This window comes from Jaculus jaculus, chromosome 1 (assembly GCF_020740685.1).
Source record: "Jaculus jaculus isolate mJacJac1 chromosome 1, mJacJac1.mat.Y.cur, whole genome shotgun sequence".
Classification (NCBI taxonomy): domain Eukaryota; kingdom Metazoa; phylum Chordata; class Mammalia; order Rodentia; family Dipodidae; genus Jaculus; species Jaculus jaculus.
In genome coordinates this window covers 318,161,847-318,178,859 of record NC_059102.1, presented here as the reverse complement: position 1 = coordinate 318,178,859, position 17,013 = coordinate 318,161,847, and the positions used below count along the sequence as shown (strand labels likewise).

General features: G+C 39.4%; 1 protein-coding gene across 1 annotated transcript in view; it reads right to left on the bottom strand.

Annotated features, from left to right (window-relative positions):
* The window catches only part of Fmn2 (formin 2), a 389,007-nt gene that overhangs the window by 68,386 nt on the left and 303,608 nt on the right, over positions 1-17,013 (bottom strand). Inside the window, exon 15 of the mRNA XM_045142437.1 lies at positions 10,721-10,772. Coding sequence (XP_044998372.1) covers positions 10,721-10,772 — 52 coding nt within the window. The remainder of the gene's footprint in view (positions 1-10,720; positions 10,773-17,013) is intronic.

Here is a 17,013-nt window from a genome sequence, read left to right as displayed (position 1 = left end):
GTGTTACATAGTTGAAGATCAATGGAATAAGAAAATATACATATATTACAGCCACACGTGTACATCCATTTATAGGAAGAAAAGTGTTGTGCAAAAATTCCCTCCATGGCCTGACGGTAAAAGGCGTGGACAGAGATTCCTACCATCTATCCCAGGAGACCTTGGGCTTGTTCCTACAGATCTCCAGACATCAACTCTTCTGCAAGACCTGAAGCAGTTAAATAAGAAATCCAAATTGGGAAATAGCAAACTCCCAACTCTGTTTTACTTTATCAATATTATTAGCGGGATGATGTAATTGTTTGGGGGTTTTGCAAAGACATTCCATGTCACTTCAGTTTTAATACCAGGCTGGAGCCTGCATGGTTGGCCAGCGTCAGTCAGATAAACAAAGACCTGTAGTCTGTCTATTCATCTCCGGATAGTTACTCAGAAAGACTCTGGAAAATATGCCTATTATGAACTAAACATTTCACTCTTCATTTTATCCGTGTGCCAGAAGTCCATTCCTTGGATAAACACTTTACAAACTGACACTCTAAAAGTCACTCAGGATGATAAAGTACGTGTGCATCAGCTCCGGACTGATGAACTATTCTCTCCCATGACAAATGAACAGTTATATACTATATAAAACCTTTGGAACTAACATTCCTTTTCTCTCTTTCCTTTTTTTGTGTGTTGTCTTTATTTTGCAGGAAAGATTATTTTTCCATTTTGATTCATTTATTATGCAATCTTGGCGTTGGTAAAATATCACTCAAGCAATATTACATGCAGAAATACTATCTGTTTTTTTAAAAAAGTATAATTTAGAGTTCTTTCAAAAACATCTTTTCTTCCATACTATTTTTTGTCTTTTATTACAGGTTGTAATTGTCCTTGCTAATATTTATGTGAAATAAGAGAGAATCTACTATATTCTCTTTAAGAAATCAAAATAAAAGTTGGGCATAGTAGAACAAACCTATAATGCCAACACTCTGGAAGCTAAGGCAGAAGGATTGGGAGTTCAAGGCCATGTTAGTTCACATAGCAAGATCATGCCTCACAAAAATATTTTTAAATTACTTGAAAAAGACTTTATGGAATAAATTGAGTATATTATCAGTTACACAATCAAACCTTCATCACATAATAATACTAAAAGACACTAGTTAATTGCTTCTGTATGGCTAGAAAATTCCTGACTGTCTTCTGTTATGATCAGAAGATGAGTTACAGGGGCTGGGGTGGGACATAGCAAGTACACACAGTGTGTGAAGGCCTGCTATCAATCCCACTAGCAGGAAGGAGAGACCGGGGAGAAGAAGGTAGATTTGCTATATACTTAATCTTTCTAGTTGTTTTGAGCTCTGGAGGAAAAAAACATTTTTGTTCTAAAATCTTTACAAAGTGAATTCATATAGAAATTTTAGTGGCATATATATTCCTTTGAAAAGTACAAACAACTTCAAAACATCTTTTAATTATTAAGAAGTGCAACAAATTCCATAGGAAAATGTCCTCTAACACGGCAGGAGCAGTTCATGTACCTTACACTGTTTGCTGTCATACTCACAGCAGACGTATCAGGAATTATACTCTTCACACTTAAGACTCTTTATTCAGAATGTTACTTAAATTAAAGGACATAGGGAAGTTATATAATAGAATAATTACAATATAATTTAAAAGTTCCATATAAGCATTTCTACCAGCTTCATTGAATCTAGAAATAAATTGAGTGAAATGAAAACAACTGACAGATGACATAACCAATTTCTATAATCTGTTAATTTTCAATTTCAAGGCATGGTCCTCCTGCTATCCCATAGGGACTGATTGAAGCATTCATGACCCCAAAATGAATATCATAGCCCAAATAAGGAGGGCCCACAGGGTAATGGGGATAAAAGAGTATAACATGATATATATAAATTTTGGCAGGCATGGTGGTACACACCTTTAATCCCAGTACTTGGGAGGCAGATGTAGGAGGACTGCTGTGAGTTCTAGCCTGGGCTAGAGTGAGATCCTACCTTGAAAATAAAAAAGTTAATTTGTCCCAAAGACAGGCTTCTTACCTGAGGAATTTAAAGCAATAGAATATATCTAATAAAAAATATTGAAGCTAGTCATCATTTATGAAGTAATAAAGACTTCAGTGTAGTTCAGCCAATCTTAAAGTTCCCAGTTTCCTTACTTTTTGAACAGAAATACAAAGAAATGACCATTTATTACACAAACCCAAAATTTCTGTGTTCTCTATCTGTGAGCTGATACAGAACTAAATGATGATATGGGAAAATAGACAGCTGGAAAAATGGCTTAGCAGTTAATCTCTTGCCTGTGAAGCCTAAGGACCCCATTTCGAGGCTTGATTCCCCAGGACCCATGTTAGCCAGATTCACAAGGGGTGCACGTGTCTGGAGTTTGTTTGCAGTGGCTGGAGGCCTTGGCAGCCCATTCTTTCTTTCTCTCTCCCTCTCTCTCTCTCTCTCTCTCTCTCTCTCTCTGCCGCTTTCTTCCTCCACCTGTCGCTCACAAATAAAAAAAATAAAAATTAAAAAATATTAAAAAAAAATAAAATAGGGACAACCATTTTTAGTGTGAGGATGCTTTTCCACAACTGACAAAAGTCATGAGTACTGATTAAAAATAAGCCAGTAGTAGAGGCTGAGGTACCACTCCCAGGGGGATGAGGCCAGTCTTCACATCCCCTGAAATCCACCTTGAAATACAATATGACCATTTGGCTAGCCCAGTGAAATCATCTGAAGAATATATCCAACCGATTTGTGTTGGAGTTTTGGGGATAAATCAAATTGTGTCTCCCTAGATGCCTTACTGTCTGGGAGGATTGATGAGTTCAGTACAACAATTTGTTAAAAAGCAATGTATTTTATTCATGGTAAATAGGAACTCAAAATTCCACTTTTTAGATTAATAGGAAAAATGCACGAGTAAATAGAATTAGTGCATAAAACTATTATTCTAACAAAGGAAATACTTTAAAAGATTCCAACCTCCCTTTCAAATGGTTTTAGTTATGAAATCATAAGATGATGAAAACACAGAGTGCTTTGTGATAGGCAATAACTGTAATTATTTTCTTGGAAAAAAACTTTAGCCTCATCATTTGAATGTGTGTGGTTTGTGTGTTTATGTGCACATATGTGTGTGTGTGCATGTGTATAGAGGCCAGGGGACTGTTAATAGCAGGTATGTCATCCATTTGTGTTTGAAACAAGTTCTCTCATCAATTAGGCCAGACTTGCTATACAGGGAGTTCCAAGGATCCTCATGTTTTTGCTTCCCCAGCACTGGAGTTAATATATACATACATACACACACATATTACAATATATGACAAACAGGACCTCAGTGTGAGTCCTTTTCAAAGCAAGCAAGCTGAAGTGTGTGTGTGTGTTTCCAAATATTTTCACATGAATAAGTTTTCCTTAGGAAAGCTTCTTGCCAGCCACACTCAAAGAAGCTTTTTGTACTGCAAACAAAAAGGTATTCCATTCTTATAGCCTGAGAGGACAGGGAAGAGTTTTCCAGACACCACATGTGGCTTATGAGGAACAGAGAGAGAGGGGGCTCTGAGGAAAAGGCAAGTTTCTGGCCACCACACACAATCCTGCCTTCTCTCATGGCAACCTTGAGCATCTGGTGTGGTTAGTTGCCTCAAAACTTCTAGGACACTTCTTTTTTGACCAAGAAAGGATATTTACTGAGTGACTGACTATGTATGACCATCCTTTAACTGTTAAGGTATCTGAAATCCCAGGTCAATAGTTATTTGACAAAAAAATTCAAAACAGGGCTGGAGAGATGGCTTAGCAGTTAAGTGCTTGCCTGTGAAGCCTAAGGACCTCAGTTCAAGGCACGATTCCCCAAGACCCACATAAGCCAGATACACAGTGTGGCGCATGCATCTGGAGTTCCTTTGCAGTGGCTGGAGGCTCTAGCATGGCCATTCTCTCTCTATCAATTCGCCTTTTTCTCTGTCTGTCGCTCTCAAATAAATAAATAAAAATAAATAATCAAAAAACTAAAAAAATCTCAAAACAGAAATTATGATCACCTGTCACTGGGTTTTCTGCCATAGACTCAAATTGAAAGTATGTTTCCCGGGGCTGGAGGGATGGCTTAGTGGTTAAGCGCTTGCCTGTGAAGCCTAAGGACCTTGGTTCGAGACTCGATTCCCCAGGACCCATGTTAGTCAGATGCACAAGGGGGCGCACGCGTCTGGAGTTCGTTTGCAGTGGCTGGAGGCCCTGGCGCACCCATTCTCTATCTGCCTCTTTCTCTCTCTGTCACTCTCAAGTAAATAAATAACTAAATTGAAAAAAAAAAAAAGACTGTTTCCCTAAACATCAGCAGCATCACTCAGAAAACAAAACAAAAGAAACACGTAGACTGAAAACTTCACTGATTAAATAGCTTTCACTACATATATGTTCCTGTGTATTTTCTGTATCAAGATCAAAGGGCTAATGAAAACTGCATAATTATCAAGTCTATAGGCACTTACACCTCAGCCCCCCCCCAAAAGTTCTCGTTTACATGTCATCGGTATCAGTAACGTAATTGTTGCCATGTGACAAACACCTGACCAGAAGCACCTTGCAGCTCCCAAGGGACACATTTTTATCACAGCTAGCCTGGCACTGTGGCAGGATCAGGAAGCTGGCTTGGCATATTGTAGCCAGGGAGTAAAGAGTGGAACGAAGTGGAGTGGGTTATAAGGTCCCAAGTTCTGCCTCCTGCTCCCCAGGGACCTCTTTCTTCCAGCAAGATCTAGCACCACTGGCTGGGCCAAGTGTTCAGACCCACGATCCCACAAGGGGGTAGTTTACAACCAAATCACAACATTTTGGAAATGTCCCTGGGTATATTTTATCTCAGGGCCAAAGGGATAATGGAGGGATGGGAAACCATCCACTTTGTGGGCACTCACACAGCAGAGCAAGAAGAACCAATGTGTTTACATGCCTTCTTTCCTCCCAAGTGGATTTCATCTGGCTTATAGTAACATGATACATGGAACCTAGTAAGAAGGAAGACTGAGAAACTGTAGGTCTGAATAAATACGTATCTCTAGCTCTCTTCTCCCTTGAGGCCTTTTTGGAGCAAAAGAAATATTTAGAGCACAATTGCAGTGAGCATTTTGTATGTTTTACTTCAATTTTAGTGATGGCAGGGTAGGGCCAATTGAAGCATACAAAGGATTTTTAAGAAAGACCAGGACTTTGAGTCCTAAAGGTGTTACTATAGGCAAGAGCACATATGGCAATGCACTGATGCAGGATATAAAGTGACTTTGGACTCTGGGACAAATTCCACTGTTTCTCCTAAAAGCCTAAAGAGAGCTAGTCAGCTGGGCTGAGCAGAAGACCCCAGCACACCAGGTAGAGTCACCTCTGCTGGTTATGCACCCTGGCAGAAAAGAGCTTGGAAGATACCTGGTAACATGCTCCATGGACAGTGGATGCCGTGCCGCATGTGAGAATGTACCATGTGAAGTTCAGCCTGGCTTCTTAGGACTCCTCCCTGGGTCAGAGTATCTTATTTCTGAGCCTATGGTAGGCAGGTCAGAGGTTACATGGAGTCCCATTGTGCCACTAAGGTTTACTGATGGATCCCAACATGGAGAATGTCTCTACCTGCCCCATCCTGGCCTGATGCTCACAGCTGGGTACAGCCTAAGATGCCAACTCACAGCCTTCCTTCCCCACCTCCACTGTTGACCACGATCCTTTCTCAGTGGTTTCTTCCCCTAGATCTTTGTGTTATACTTCTGAGGACCTGACCCTTTTACCTGTTACTGCTATATCATGGAACCACAAGCGTGGTCTTGCTCTGTATCAGAACCTCCACGTTTTTTGAAAGAGCCTGTGGGTATGAAATTCTCCATGCTCCATTCCATATATATTGAGTCCTCTTAGGCAGGACTGCAAGGAGAAGACAGTGGCTCATGTTTCCCCAAATGACCTTCTCTACAAAGCAGAAATTGACATTGGTAACCTTGAGAGCTCATGGCCTCCCTCTCTTGGTATGCTATATTTGTCCAGTCTATTGCCACCACCAAACTTTCATAACATTTAATTATGAAAACAATGTGAAAATAGCATAGTGGTTAGCATCTATCAATCACCACTCAAATACTAAATATCAGTCAGGGATTATCTCATTTATGCCTCGTCTACACAGTAGATACTATTAGCACAGAGTTATGGCCCTGGTCTAAGGCTGTAAACATATGACACGTGAAAGACCCCTCAAACAGTTACGATGGTTCCTGTCGTAGATAGCTTCATGTTGCTGGGATGAACATCCAAACCAGGCAAAGTTTATGGGAGGAAGGGGTTTATTTGAAGCTTATAAATCCAAGAGAAGTTCCATCAATGGCAAAAGAAGATACCTCCTATTCACAGATCCAAGCAGACAGAAAAACCACCATCAGCCAGGAAAACCAAAAAGCAGCAAGCAGGGACCCCCTCCATAGTCCAGACTTCTATGCATATCTTTGGGCTAGAATTCAGCTCCATCCCCGGCGACAAGCCTCCCGTGTGTGTCAGCAGTCTGCTTCCTACGTAATGAAGCAGTAAACCCAATTCTAATGAAACACCTGAGTCTATGGAGCCCTTCAAACTAACACAACTTCCTACTTATAGCTGTCATTGATTGTTGCCCAGGTTATTCAGTACTGCAGATGGAAACAATACAAAGATACCTATTTGGGTAAATGACAAATGTTTCATACAACCAATCACTTTTATTTTTGTTTTTTAATTTAAAATATGGCTGTTTTACTAAAATTTTTATCCATAGTATTTTTTCACGCAACTCATTAAAATTTATACTTGCTATAATTTAAGGTCTTCAGTTTTTGCTCACTACAGAAACTGGCCAAATCTATTTACTATTTTGGCTAGTATACTATTTTATACCAACTCAAGAACTGTATGGTGTCTCTTCAGCAAAGATGATGATCTTGCCTAATAAAGGAATGACAAAAGTTCCATTACAAAAAAATCCCAAGAGCAATCAGACTCTCCTTTAGACTGCAATAATTAATTTTATTTTGGGCAGGTTATGATATCTAGTTTTAGTCAAATACAAATGTAGATGTTGTGAAGAAAGTTTTCATATGTGGTTAGCATTGAAATCAGTAGACATTAAGAACACAGATTCCCCACAAAACTGCCCTCTAAGCACTTATGTTTATGCCTGTGTATTCATTCTACTCTCACTTTTGGTTAGAGAAGCTACTCTTTACAAATGGCAGTGGCCACTGGGGAGACTCAAAACTCACCAAAGTGCTGAGAAGAAGTGACAATGAAGTATCCAGCACTAAGAGAGACATCTCTATCATATCCTCCAAGGCTCAGGGATCATTGTGGAAGAGGTGGTGGAATGAAAGTCAGAATCAACAGAAGGAGAAGAATGCTTGCAATGCTGTCTTCCAGACACAAAGTAGCCTTGATATTACTGACTTAGTGGCTCATGCTACCTTATGCAAGGCCTTCATAATAAGAGGGAAATCATAATGACATCAACATAAAAGACAGACTATTTGGAAAGAAGAAAGGATTCAATTAAAGAGTTATTTTAGAGGGAGAAAGTGAGTAATGAGAGGGTATTATACACATGTTATATTGTTTGTATTTATGAAATTATATCAATAAAAAGTTTAAAAAATCATAACTTTTCAGTTTAAAAAATTAATACAGGTTCTTCTCTGTAACATGGCTTGGCCTGATTAAGTCAGCCGAAGACTGAAGTTCCCAAGGAGGCAGTAATTCCCTGTCCATGCTGCTTTCAGATTCACTGCAACTCTAACTCCTCTAAACTTGCATGGCTAATGTTACACTGGCCACTCCTATAATCACTTGGATCAATTTCCCAAGTTCCTCTCTTTGTCTTTCCTTCCCTCCCCCATCCTTTCCATAAATATTCTTTTCTTGTTCTTCTCCCTCTGTTATGAGTCACTGAGACAGAGATACAGAGGGCTATCTGAAGCATTTTCTAAGCATGCAAGCACCATTTCAGAAGTGAAGGTGGATCCAAAGATGCTCACAACATATGGAAATTCATTCACTTTCCATTACCCAAACCATCAACTTTCATTCTTAAAACAGGTTCCTGAGGACTTCTGGAATAAGATGGCGAATTAGAAGCTGCCTCTGTGCCAAGTGGTGAAGAACAGTAGTCAGGTTAAGAAAAAAATAGACTGTACTCAAAAGGCAAAAAAGCAAGAAAGACCTTTGGGGATTCACGCAGAGGAACACACAGGTCAGCTGGAAGCATTGAGAAATGGAAGGGCAGCTTGGCATAAAAGAAGAAAGTTGACCCCAGTACAGGCCCAAACTGTGCTCCCTGGAGGGAGGAAGGGAAACAGGTGCCTAATCTGAAAGTAGGTTGCTTTCTCCTCTGGAGTAGCACTGGGGCCCGAGTCCTGATGAGTAATGTGCTTGCTATCAAGAACCCCACATAAGACTGGAAATACGTCCAAAACAGAAGAGGCACACACACAACACAGAAACACAAGAAACATGAGAAGTCGGGGGAATGAGACCCCTGAAAAAGATCATGGCTCTCCAGCTAGTGAGATCAAAGACATTGAAATGCCTAAAATGATGGTGATTCCAGGAATCTACCCACAAACATGCTCAAGAGGAAAGCCAGTGACACAGTCCTCCCCTTCACTCTTCTTTCCATCGGTTGAGCTTGGGTGTGGCTTGCATTTATTTTTCTAAGAGTCCAGACATATCACTGAGTTACTGGTTTGAGATGGCTCAAAGGTTTTAAAGTAAGCACTCACAGCTATAAATTTTGCTATTAGAAGCATCATCAAGAAAGCACATGATGGGGCTAGGAATGCAGCCCAGTTGCTAGAATGTTTGTATGCCATGTACAAAGCCCTGGGCTCAATCCCCAGCAGTGCATAAAATCAGGCAAAGTGGTACTTGCACCTGTTCTCAGAACTCAAGAGGTGGAGGCAGTACACTGTGAGGTCAAGGTCATTCTGAATGATATTGGGAGTTCAAGAATAACCTGGGGTACATGAAACCATGTCTCCAAAATGGAAAACAAAACCAAAAAAGAAAGAAGGCAAATGCTGAAGAGGAGGATGATATAGGGGTTGAGGAAAGGGAAAAGACTGTTCTTTTAAAATATTGCTGTCGGAAAAGTACAATACTGCAGCTGCTATGAAAATCAATATGAAGGCTTCTCAAAAAAAAATAATAAATAAAGACAGGGTAGGGGAGATGGCTCTGCAGTTAAAGGCAATTGCTTATAAAGTCTTCCAGTCCAGGTTCAATTCCCCAGTACCCACATAAAGGCAGATGCTGGATTTTGTTTGCAGAGGCAAGAAGATTTGGTATTGTACTTCTCTCTCTCTTTTACTCAGACTACTTTCTCTCCCCCTTGCAAATAACTAAAACATTTAAACAAAGGTAGACAGATATGTAGATAAGTAGATAAATACATCTAGCATATGCACAAGCAATGCCATTCCTTATTCCTTATTCAATTATTCCTTATTCCTTATTCAATACCATTCCTTATTTTAGTTACTCTTGCAAATAACTAAAACATTTAAACAAAGGTAGACAAATATGCAGATAAGTAGATAAATACATCTACCATATGCACAAGCAATGCCATTCCTTATTCCTTATTCCATTATTCCTTATTCCTTATTCAATGCCATTCCTTATTTTAGTTATTCTTGCAAATAACTAAAACATTTAAACAAAGGTAGACAGATATGTAGATAAGTAGATAAATACATCTACCATATGCACAAGCAATGCCATTCCTGGATACATCCCTGACCACAGAGGCACCTGCACGTCCATATTTCTTGTGGCACTATTCGCAACAGCCACTGTAGAACATGCTGGGGCCCCATCAACAGACAAGTCAATAAACAATATGTGGAATATACACACAGATATTTTTTAGTTATCTCTGAAGAAGACTAAGTTTGTCATTTGTAGAAAATGGGTATAGAATTGGGGATAAACTATTAAGTGAAATAAATTACTCAGAAAGACAAATATAGTAGGCTTTCTCTTGTAGGCAAAAATCTAGATTTAAACGCAGGAAATGAAAGTAAAGGTAAGACTTTGAAGTTAAGAGGAAGAGGTCTAAGTGGAAGGGGAACAAGATGGAGTCATGATGGAAGAAAGATGACATATTACATGTTTTCTGTCATGTAAAAATCTAGATACATATATGTACGACAAGCATCTACGTATATACTTACAACAAGTAAAAGGGATGATTTGTGAGGAGGAAAGGGGTAAATGAGATGTGGAATGGGTAATAAGGAGCAAATAGCAGCAAATTACAATGATATGTATTTATGAACATGTCCTAATAAAACGTGTTGTTTTGTATGCTAACAAAAACACATGGAAACAAAACAAAAATATCTTGCTACCTTCTGTACTTGTATTCCTTCACTCCTAAATACTAAATAAATGGGAAGAAAAGTACTGTCAATCACAATTTGACATTTAACAAAATTATATATTACATTGAACTATCAACATAAAATTCACAAACTCATTGTGGAATTAAAGTAAGCCATTATACCAGATTCCTATTTTATGCTTAGAAATGAATAGAAAAACTAACTGGTTACTTAACATAGACACAGAACTTTATGAAACTATTTTAAAAGTAAGCATTATGTTAAAGAGAAACGATTTCTCACCATTTATGAGTCTCTGTCAGGGCAGTCTCCTGTGATTCTTGGTCTATTTTAGCTGCAAATGGAAGGAAAGGATGTGAGATAAACAGTTACACTGCTTCAAGTAACATATGATCTAAATAGCCTGAGATTTATTTTAACTAGTAGTTCTAATGTGCTTCAACCAGACATTATTTTATATTAATAAATGTCACTTTTAGGATGAAATTGTATTTAAATTTGGGTAAATTGATACTATTATATTGCATATGAGGTTTTAACACACCAACCAACCTATTTTGAGTTATTAAAAAAATGGAACCAGTAAGAACTTTAGATTCTTATCTACACTTATGCTCTTTGAACTAGACAACAAGTGACTATGTGATGATGGTCTGTGCTATCTGAAAGGGGGTTGTGACTGTATTAATAAATAGATTCATGTATTTCAGTGCTGACATTCAAACCCAATGGCCTCTCACCTGCTAGACACTTGTCTTTAATCCCTGTTGTTTTGTGATATTTTTGTCTAAAAATAAAGAATGCTGTCTAATAAAGGTAGAACTTGGAACTATAAAGGTTCCAAACATACTGTTATTTCTACAAAGCTCTTGTTACTTTCACTCTATTCTATGGGATTTTAAAACATCAGTTGCAACTTGATATATTGATGATTTCATTGTTGGTTCAGCCATGGCTTGAAAATCACTAAGCTATAGAACAATTTGAAAAAAATGTATTAGAAAAACAGGAACTAGTAAATGAAGAAATTGTTCTTTTATAATCATTCCCAGTTGGGTCCCACTTGTGGCCATTTAGAGAAATCAGAAGACAAAATGGAGCAGGGCAAGTTAATTATGAAAAATTGGAAATGCTCACCAAATTAAACCCAGGGACCTCTGGGAATTGTTAAAGTGTCTCTTTCACTACTTAACACACACTAGTGCAGCTTGTGCTGGTTAATGTTTTATAGCCTCAAGACAGTGCTGTCTTGAAGGTCTGTAGAGCAGTTGTGACTGAGGGTCAAGCTACCACTCTCTGCCAGCCTTGTGCGAACTTAACAGGGATCATTTGAGCTGGCAGTGGGAATTTTTTTCTTCCCTTTCCATTTTTGGACTTATATTGCTTACACAAACTCATGGGTTAGACTTCAGTCATAGTATAAAATGGGATAAATCTTCTATGATTTTGACTTGAAAGGCTCTACTATGTACACATTATCTTATAAAATCCTGCTGTGCTGACTGGCCCAAAGAATGATTGGCTTCCAGAAACAATACTAGTCTTACATAGTTTCTTTAAAGGAAAATGCCAAAAGTAGCCCAATGCACACCACTTTCTGGAAGATTCTTTTCTTTCTGGAAGATTCTTTTCTTTCTAACATGCAAAGATTAAAGCTGAGACTGAAAGAAAGAATTCCCGGACTATTTTGGAGCATTCAGGTAAACGACTTAGGAAATCACTATATTCAAGAGTAATAGTCTCAAGATCTGTATCCTACTCTTGAATCTGATAAAAATGAGCTATTCAATCTATGGTAAACAGACTTATTTGTCAACACATGCAAAGTATCTAGCACAGTGCCTCCAGTGAACGGTACATTTAGAACAAATATCTTTTGAAATATTTAGAACTGAAGATCATAAAAAATTCTCTGGCATATAATACATAATTTTATACAAGCCAACATTACTTGTTTGTTTGTTTTGCTATGTATGATGTGTGTGTGTGTGTGTGTGTGTGTGTGTGAGAGAGAGAGAGAGAGAGAGCGAGCCAAAGGTTGGCATTGTCTTCCCTGATCACTCTCCACAGTTTTTGAGGGGGTGGGATGCAGAGTCTCTTGCTAACCCAGAGATTCAGTTATTCAGCAAGACCACCTGGTAAGCAAGCCCCAGGATCCCTCTGCCTCCCCTGCTGTGGGACGGCGGGTCTGCACTGCCAGGTCTGATGTTTTCCTTGAGTACTGGGAATTGAAACTCGCCTCCTGTGGCTCTCAGGGCACACATGTCACTGGCTTGGCTGTTTCTCCAGTTCCCCCAACCACTATTTTACATATATTAATGTCACACCTAGATATGGAAACTATATTCTAGAAGCTTTCTGAAAGAGTGAAAGTCCATAAATCTTGGTAAACAGAATCAAGTGAGCAAGTGAATATCCTTGGTTCACAGCAATAATTCTTCAATGTGCATCACAACAGCTCCTGTTTCAGTATATGGACAAGTTGGTTTTAAAAAAAAAAATTCAAAACCAAATTCTATCCTAATCCAATATGGCAGAAGACTGATCGGTATCAACGTAATGAAAATTAAAGGCAGATAGTGGGCTGGAAAGATGGCTCAACCAGTACAGTGCATATCTTGTAATCATGGGAACATGAGGGTGGATCCCCAGAGCCCACATGAAAAATAAGAAATAACAGATTTTACCAAACCCAATAGTCATACTACAATTAGAGAACCACATTAGAATAACTGTAGTTAACCATCCTCAACTACTCAATTTTATATGATTTGGAAGGTCAAAGGATTTGTACAGTGAAATCATAATCTGCTTTGACAGACAATCAAATGGGAGATCAGGAAAAGGCCAGTAGAGTCCATACCTCAACTCTTCTTTTTATTGTTTAAGTTTCTGAAGTAGGGTCTCACTCTAGTCCCCCGATGACCTGGAATTCACTATGTAATCTCAGGCTGACCTCAAGCTCACAATGATCCTTCTACCTCTGGGATTAAAGGTGTGTGCCACCACACCCAGCTGTATTATAATCTTAAAAATTATTCTTTGAGACTCAGGCATGATGATCTACACCTGTTATCTCAGATTTTGGGAGACTAAGGCAAGGGCATCACAACTTGAGGTCAGACTAATATATGCAGTGAGATCTTTCCTCTAAAAACAATGGGTGAGGATATATCTCAGTAGTAGGGCATTTGCCTAGCATATACAAAGCTCAACACAAAAAAGAAAAATTGAGAAATGAAAGGTTCTGAAAAGTTGAAGTGCTTATATTTTACAGTATGCTGCTTGTATAGATGAATCATTGATGTTTTATCACAGTCATTTTTTGTCATTTAAAATAATTGGGCAAACAAATAGATTTCATTAAAATGTTTTCATGGACTTTGATGCAGACAGAACAGGCTCTGTGTGCTTTAGGTAGTGAGGACGAAGAACGGCAATGTCTGCAAAGCTGGACGCACAGAATGGTGGACACGTCTGCAGCAGGCAGAGGCCCTGGCATGTCCATTCTCTCTCTGTAGATATCTGTCCTTCTCTCTGTTTGCAAGTAAACAAATAAACAAACTTTAAAAAAGAATTTCAATGTGCCAAAGCAAAGAAAATTAAGACACCATTTGGAATAGACTAATTTCGCTCAGCCATTCACCTAGGGAGCATGAAGCTCACCACACGCAGTTACGCAGTCATCACGGCCTCAGTCCAATTGCACTGGTCAGTTTGACAAGCAACGTTCACAGGATCGATGCCCTTAGCTACTGCATGTAAGACGTGCTATCATGACTTTGCTGAAGATGACACAGAAAACAGGGTGGCGATGCTGTGTGTGGTGGCAAATGCCTTTAATCCCAGCACTTGGAAGGCTGAGGCAGGAGAATTACCAAGAGTTCAAAGACAGCCTGAGCTACAGAGTGAATTGCAGGTAGGAAGTAGAGCGAGACCCTGCCTTAAGGAATAGAAGTAGGTGAGTTTCAATACACAATACAAACATGTTTTGTGGAACAGGAGTGTGGATATGCTTGCCACTTGCACACACACACACATCCACACACACACAGAGGCCACAGGCCAGTCACACATCCTCCTCTGGTGCTCAGTGGAGGTGTTGCCTTGGGATGGAAGTCTCTCACTGAACCTGGAGCTGTTGTTTGGCTGCTGTTGTTTAGTTTCTTTTTTGTTGTTGTTGTTTGTTTCTGGTCTTGAGTGTCTGACCACTGAGGCCCAGTAAATCTCCAGCTGCCTTTCCCAATAGGTTTTAGGTATACATGGCCACATCCAACTTTTTCTCTGGGCACCAACCTTAGGCTGCCTCAGACCCTTAATGTTTGCATGACAAGCCCTCTTATTAGGTGTGCAACGCCCCAACCCTCTTGCAGGTAACTTGCAAATGGAACAGACAAATGAAAGCCAGTACTGTTTGGTAGTAGTACATATCCGCATACATATTTACAATTGACTAGCAATAAACTGTTAAAAGCATGCCAAGAGCTGGAGTGATGGCTCAACGGTTAAGGACAATTGCAAGACCTGACAGCCCAGGTTAGATTCCCCAGCACCCATATAAAGCCAGATGCACAGAGTGGTACATGCATCCAGAGATGGGTTGCAGTGGTAGGAGGCCCTGGTGTACCAATTTCTCTCTCTCCCTTTCTCCAAGTAAAGAGTAAAAATAAAAATAATACAGTGTATTAAAATAATTATCTAAAAAAAGAGACAGAAAATATTTTAACTCTGTCTGGGTATGGTGGTACATGCCTTTAATCCCAGCACTTGGGAGGCCAAGGTAGAAGGACTGCTGTGAGTTCAAGGCCTGCCTGAGACCACAATGTGAATTCCAGATCAGCCTCAGCTAGAGGAAGACCCTACCTTGAAAAACAAACAAAATATTTTAATTCCATAATGCTAATTGAATTCATTTCTCTATTCTTCAGAGTAAACAGCTCATTTCTTTTTTGACATAAACAGATGACAGCTTCTGGCCATTCACAGTCAATATTACTGGACTAGAAGTGAAGCTCAGTGGTATAGTGCTTAATTATCAATTACAAGGACCTGGTTTTGATCACTACCTACACACACACACATTCTCTCTCTCTCTCTCCATAATTACAATTGAGATTTGTATAGAAAAACTAAAAATAAAACTTACAATTACCAAATAGGCAGAAGGCTGGGTTTGTAGTGAGCTTTAAGATGTCGAAAATGCATGGGATCCCTCTCACATAGCCTCCCAAATAACCCTGACAATCCTGACCATCCTGGAAAGAAGTGAGTATATAAACTCATGATCCACACCACTATCCAAGAACTCAGGGGGAACCACCTCTCCTACACCACACCAGGAAAGCAGCACTTGTCATTTCCAGATACCACTAGGGCCAGTGTTTGGGGCTTTCATGTTAAATACAGTCAGACAAACAAAGATTGAATAAACCACTCGGCTGTGGTACGCTTAGCACCTGTGAACCTCCCTTTGACAGCACAATTATTTTCTGTATGCAAACTTTTTTTTTCTCATGAGTCAAAGAAGATAATGTGTAAATTTCCTGGTGCACACTCACACTCTTCTTGCCCTTCATCCCACTTCCAAATCACAATTACTAAGACAAAATGTGTGGTGCCTTACTTATTAAATGCACAAAGTCTTCCATAGCAGAAGCACCGCAATGATGGTTAATTTCTGACTGTCAATTTGATAGGATTTTAGGATCACCATAGAAACAACCTCAGGTCATGGCTTTGAGAGATTTTCTAGATTAGATGGGTTAGGTGGGAGGATCCACCCTGACTGGGTGGTAGCACCCCGTGAACTGGTTTTTTGTACGATGTACAAAGGAGGGATGGAGATGAGCACTTGGCATTCCTTGCTCACTCTACTTCCTCCTCACTGATGAGATGATATCATACTAGCTCCTGCCATGCCTTCTTGATCATGGTGGATGGACTTCCCCTTGAAACTGTAAGCCTAAAATAAACCTTTGGGCAAGAGAGATGGCTTAGCAGTTAAGCGCTTGCCTGTAAAGCCGAAGGACTCTGGTTTGAGGCTTGATTCCCCAAGACCCATGTTAGACAGATACACAAGGGGGTGCATGCATCTGGAGTTCGTTTGCAGTGGCTGGAAGCCCTGGAGTGCCCATTCTCTCTCTCTCTCTCTCTCTCTCTCTCTCTCTCTCTCTCTCACTCTCTGTCACTCTTAAGTAAAATAAATAAAAATGAACAAAAAAATTTTTTTAAATAAACCCTTTCCTTCCTTAAGCTGCTGCTGGCCAGGTATTTGGCAGTTTGACTTGGCAATAAGAAAGTAACTGCTGCAACCACAAATTTTCTTTTAAATTCTTCTATAGAAAAAAGAGGCAGAATTGATCATATAATTTTCCAAAATAAGAGTGTTTATCTACATAGAGAAATGAGGGCCCAAGACCTATATAGAATGCTGAATGCTGAGAAAACTGTACAATATATTTCATGTATTTAGTTGGGACATCTTTTCTCCTTCCCTTCCTTTTCCTATATCATTTCTTTCATTCTTTGTCTTTCCTTTTCTCTTCCTGCTTTCCATCTCCCCTCTCTTGCCCATC